Genomic DNA, 4,501 nt, shown 5'->3' with positions numbered 1-4,501 from the left:
AGTTCCTAATGCAAGGCATTGAAGCCATACAACCTTAGCCCAGGTAGTTAAGCCTCGCACCCCTATACAAATCAGGCAAGCCAAACATCCCTAGTCCAGGCATTCCAGCCAAACATTTTAAGTCCAGTCACCTAGGCCCTTCTTTTTAGGCCAGCCAGTTAAGCGTTTCGGTTTTTTCCGGACAGTTCAGCCACACACAGACCAGGTAGTTAAGCCAAACCTTCTTAGATAAGGCAGGTCAGCCAAACATCCTTAGGCCAGCCAGTTAAGCCATACACCCTCAGACAAAGTAGTTAAGCCAAACATCCTTAGCCCCGTCAGTTGAGCCAATCATAAGCCAAGGCAGTAAAGCCAAGCACCATTAGGCCACGCAGGAAAGCCAAGCACCATTAGGCCAGGCAGTTAAGCCAAGCATCATTAGGCCAGGCAGTTAACCCAAGCATCATTAGGCCAGGCAGTTAAGCCAAGCATCCTTAGGCCAGGCAGTTAAGCCAAGCATCATTAGGCCAGGCAGTTAAGCCAAAAATCACTAGGCCAGGCAGTTAAGCCAGAAATCACTAGGCCAGGCAGTTAAGCCAAAAATCACTAGGCTAGGCAGTTAAGCCAAGCATCATTAAGCCCGGCAGTTAAGTAAAGCATCATCAGGCCAGGCAGATAAGCCAAGCATCATTAGGCCTTTCAGTTAAGCCAAGCATCATTTTGCCAGGCAGTTTAGCCAAGCATTATTAGGCCAGGCAGTTAAGCCAAAAATCACTAGGCCAGGCAGTTAAGCCAAAAATCACTAGGCTAGACAGTTAAGCCAAGTATCACTAAGCTAGGCAGTTAAGCCAAGCATCATTAAGCCCTGCAGTTAAGCCAAGCCTCATTTTGCCAGGCAGTTAAGCCAAGCATCAATAGGCCTTGCAGTTAAGCCAAGCATCATTATGCCAGGTAGTTAAGCAAAGCATTATTAGGCCAGGCAGTTAAGCCAAGCATCATTAGGCCAGACAGTTAAGCCAAGCATCATTAGGCCAGGCAGTTAACCCAAACATCAATAGGCAAGGCAGTTAAGCCAAGCATCATTAGGCCTTGAAGTTAAGCCAAGCATCATTAGGATAGGCAGTTATGCCAAGCATTATTAGGCCAGGCAGTTAAACCAAGCATCATTAAGACAGGCATTAAAGCAAAGCATTATTAGGCCAGGCAGTTAAGCCAAGCATCATTAGACCGGTCAGTTAAGCCAAACATTACTAGGCCAGGCAGTTTAGCCAAGCATCATTATGCCAGGCAGGTAAGCCAAGCATCATCAGGCTAGCCAGTTAAGCCAAGCATCCTTAAACCTAAAAAAAATAAATAATATGCCAGGCAGTTAAGACAAGCATCTTTAGGCTAGGCAGTTAAGCCTGGCATCCTTAAACCTAAATATATATATACATATATATATATATATATATACATATATATATATATATATATATATATATATATATATATATATATATATATATATATATATATATATATATATATATATGCCAGGCAGTTAGGATAAGCATAATTAGGCTAGGGAGTTAAGCCTGGCATCCTTAAACCTAAAAAAAAATAATAATAATAAGCCAGGCTGTTAAGACAAGCATCATTCGCCTAGGCAGTTAAGCCTGGCATCCTTAAACCTAAAAAAAAAAAAAAAAAATATGCCAGGCAGGCAGTTTAGACAAGCATCATTCGCCTAGGCAGTTAAGCCTGGCATCCTTAAACCTAAAAAAAAAAAAAAATATGCCAGGCAGGCAGTTTAGACAAGCATCATTAGCCTAGGCAGTTAAGCCTGGCATCCTTAAACCTAAAAAAAAAAAAAAATATGCCAGGTAGGCAGTTTAGACAAGCATCATTCGCCTAGGCAGTTAAGCCTGGCATCCTTAAACCTAAAAAAAAAAAAATATGCCAGGCAGGCAGTTTAGACAAGCATCATTAGCCTAGGCAGTTAAGCCTGGCATCCTTAAACCTAAAAAAAAAAAAAAATATGCCAGGCAGGCAGTTTAGACAAGCATCATTCGCCTAGGCAGTTAAGCCTGGCATCCTTAAACCTAAAAAAAAAAAAAAAATATGCCAGGCAGGCAGTTTAGACAAGCATCATTAGCCTAGGCAGTTAAGCCTGGCATCCTTAAACCTAAAGAAAAAAAAAAAAAAATATGCCAGGCAGTTAAGACAAGCATCATTAGCCTAGGCAGTTAAGCCTGGCATCCTTAAGCCTAAAAAAAAATATGCCAGGCAGCCAGGCAGTTTAGACAAGCATCATTAGCCTAGGCAGTTAAGCCTTAAGCCTGGCATTCTTAAACCTAAAAAAAAAAAAATATGCCAGGCAGTTTAGACAAGCATCATTATGCTAAGCAATTAAGCCAAGCATCATTAGCCTAGGCAGTTAAGCCTGCCATCCTTAAACCTAAAAAAAAAAAAAAATTAAAAAATAATATTTCTTTCACAAAAATAATAATACCGGTATATTCCTTTTATAAAATAAGCGACGTCGCTATAAAATAAAAAAAAAAGTTTTCCTTTCACAAAATAACATAAGAATATATTCCTTTCACAAAATAAAAATAAAATATTCCCTTAAAAAAAAAAATATATATATTCTTATCACATTTTTTTTTGTTTTAAATTTTTTTTTGGTTTCTTATTTTTTATTTTTATCTTTTGGTTTTTTATTTTATAATTTTTTTCTTTTGCTTTTTTAATTTTCTATTTGTTTTGTTTCTGACTTTATTTTGGATTTTTTCCTCCTGAGATCGTTCGTTATGAACCTTATTTTCGCCAGTTTCCAAACCCTGGACTATGGATCCAAGGGGGGCCCAAGAGTAAGAGACCTTGTCCCGTTTTGGTTTCTTCTTCTTTGGTTTCTTTATCAAAAGTTTTCTTTGGGGTCCGTCTTCTTCTTGTTTTTCTTCCTTCACAACGACTATTTTCTTGTCACCTTCTGCTGCTGTTTCACACCTTTCAACGTCACCCATTCCTTCTTCTTTTATAAAGTTTTCCAAATCTTTCTTCTGAAGTTCCTTCTTCAGTGAAGAGATGACATCCTTTGCGGACAATTCCTTCTTCATTTGATCTTGCATATTGGTCATTCGAACAATCTTACCGTTCAAATTCTTTTCTCGTTTAACATTATTCTCCAGTTGTTCTCGAAGTCCTTCGTTCTTCTTTGTTATTGTGAACACCGCCTCCTTTAGCTCATGATTTTGTACTAGAGCTTTAGAAATCTCCCCCTGCAGATCTTCTACTAGACTTTGGTGTCCTTGGCTTCTATTCTGATCATTAGCACGAGCCTCCATCAGCTCTTTTCTAGTTTGATTTTCTCTAGAGCCAATTCTTCATTTAGGAAGCTTCGTTCCTCATTGGATTTTTTGAGATCTTCATTCTCTGCCAGAAGGATCGATTTCACCTCGTCATGAGCCTTGATTTCCTTCTTGGCCTTTACCAGTTCCTCATTCAACTCAACTATTTTCATTGTGTTTTCTTCATCCAAAGTCACTTTATCTTCAAGCTCTTGTTTCAGAGCTTCCTTCTCTCTCACAAGTGCTGATTCCATTTGATTTTGGGCATCATTTTTCTCCTGAGCCATTTTCAGCTCCACTTTTAGCTTTAGAATTGATTGATAGTAATCAACAAGTTGATTTTCATGGGCTTCAATCACAGCCTGTTTATTGGCAAGTTCCTTAGCCATGTTTTCATTCTTTCGCCTGAGATCTTCAATCTCGGTGTCTCCGTCCGTCTGAACTTCTACATCTCTGTTAGAGATATGTCAGTCTCTACCTGAACGTCTACATCTCTGTTAGAGGTAGGATGTTGAGTCTCTACCTGAACTTGTACATCTCTATTAAAGACAACACTCCCTGTGCCTCCTGGCAGCTGCAGCTGTTCCTCCTCGCCGGAAAGCAAAGGATCCTTCCCACTCATGACGGCTTCCGTCTCCCCAGAAACTCCGTCGAGTTCCTCCTGGTCCAAGACAGGCTCGAGTGCCTAATTCTTTTCCTCCTCGGCCCAGAATTTCCTCATCAGAAGACCACCTCCCAAAATGAGGCGTAGTCCTTCCAGTTCCATCAACCGGGGTTGCTGGTCCTGAAACCCGTCTTCGGAAGAGAGACCTCCAAGTAGATGTTTCTTTCCGTACTCGCTGATGGCTCTCAATGCGTTGTTTGTGAACATCATTGTAAAACTCAGAATGCAGATCACTTGACTTTGATCAGGTATAATTTGAAGAAATCGAAGTAGGTCCTCGCAGAAATATCGACTCCGAGATTGAAGGAGTTTTGAAGACTGGAGAAGTCTTCGTTGGCTTCGAGATCGTCTCCTGAAACTGATTCCGATTATTATTCGAATGAGAGAGCGAGACTTTGAAGACGTCTTCGTTCAATTTTGGAAAAATCTTCACTCGGTCTTCACCGAAACTATCTTTCTGCTCTTGAAGACATAAGTTTGTCTATATTCTCATTTTTTTTTTCCAAAACACGAATCTTATTCCGCC

At 40.1% G+C, this 4,501-nt stretch overlaps 1 protein-coding gene across 1 annotated transcript in view; it reads right to left on the bottom strand.

The window, feature by feature from the left end:
- Positions 1 to 3,700, bottom strand: part of LOC137654158 (M protein, serotype 5-like) — a 77,807-nt gene extending 74,107 nt beyond the window's left edge. Inside the window, exons 1-2 of the mRNA XM_068387797.1 lie at positions 3,419 to 3,700; positions 2,739 to 3,284 (exon numbers count right to left, since the gene is read on the bottom strand). Of these exons, the coding sequence (XP_068243898.1) occupies positions 2,739 to 3,284; positions 3,419 to 3,700 (828 nt within the window). The remainder of the gene's footprint in view (positions 1 to 2,738; positions 3,285 to 3,418) is intronic.
- Positions 3,701 to 4,501: the final 801 nt, after the last annotated feature.

Source organism: Palaemon carinicauda, chromosome 15, assembly GCF_036898095.1.
Source record: "Palaemon carinicauda isolate YSFRI2023 chromosome 15, ASM3689809v2, whole genome shotgun sequence".
NCBI lineage: Eukaryota > Metazoa > Arthropoda > Malacostraca > Decapoda > Palaemonidae > Palaemon > Palaemon carinicauda.
The sequence above is the reverse complement of the archived record's forward strand: the minus strand, read 5'-3'. Positions and strand labels throughout refer to the sequence as shown.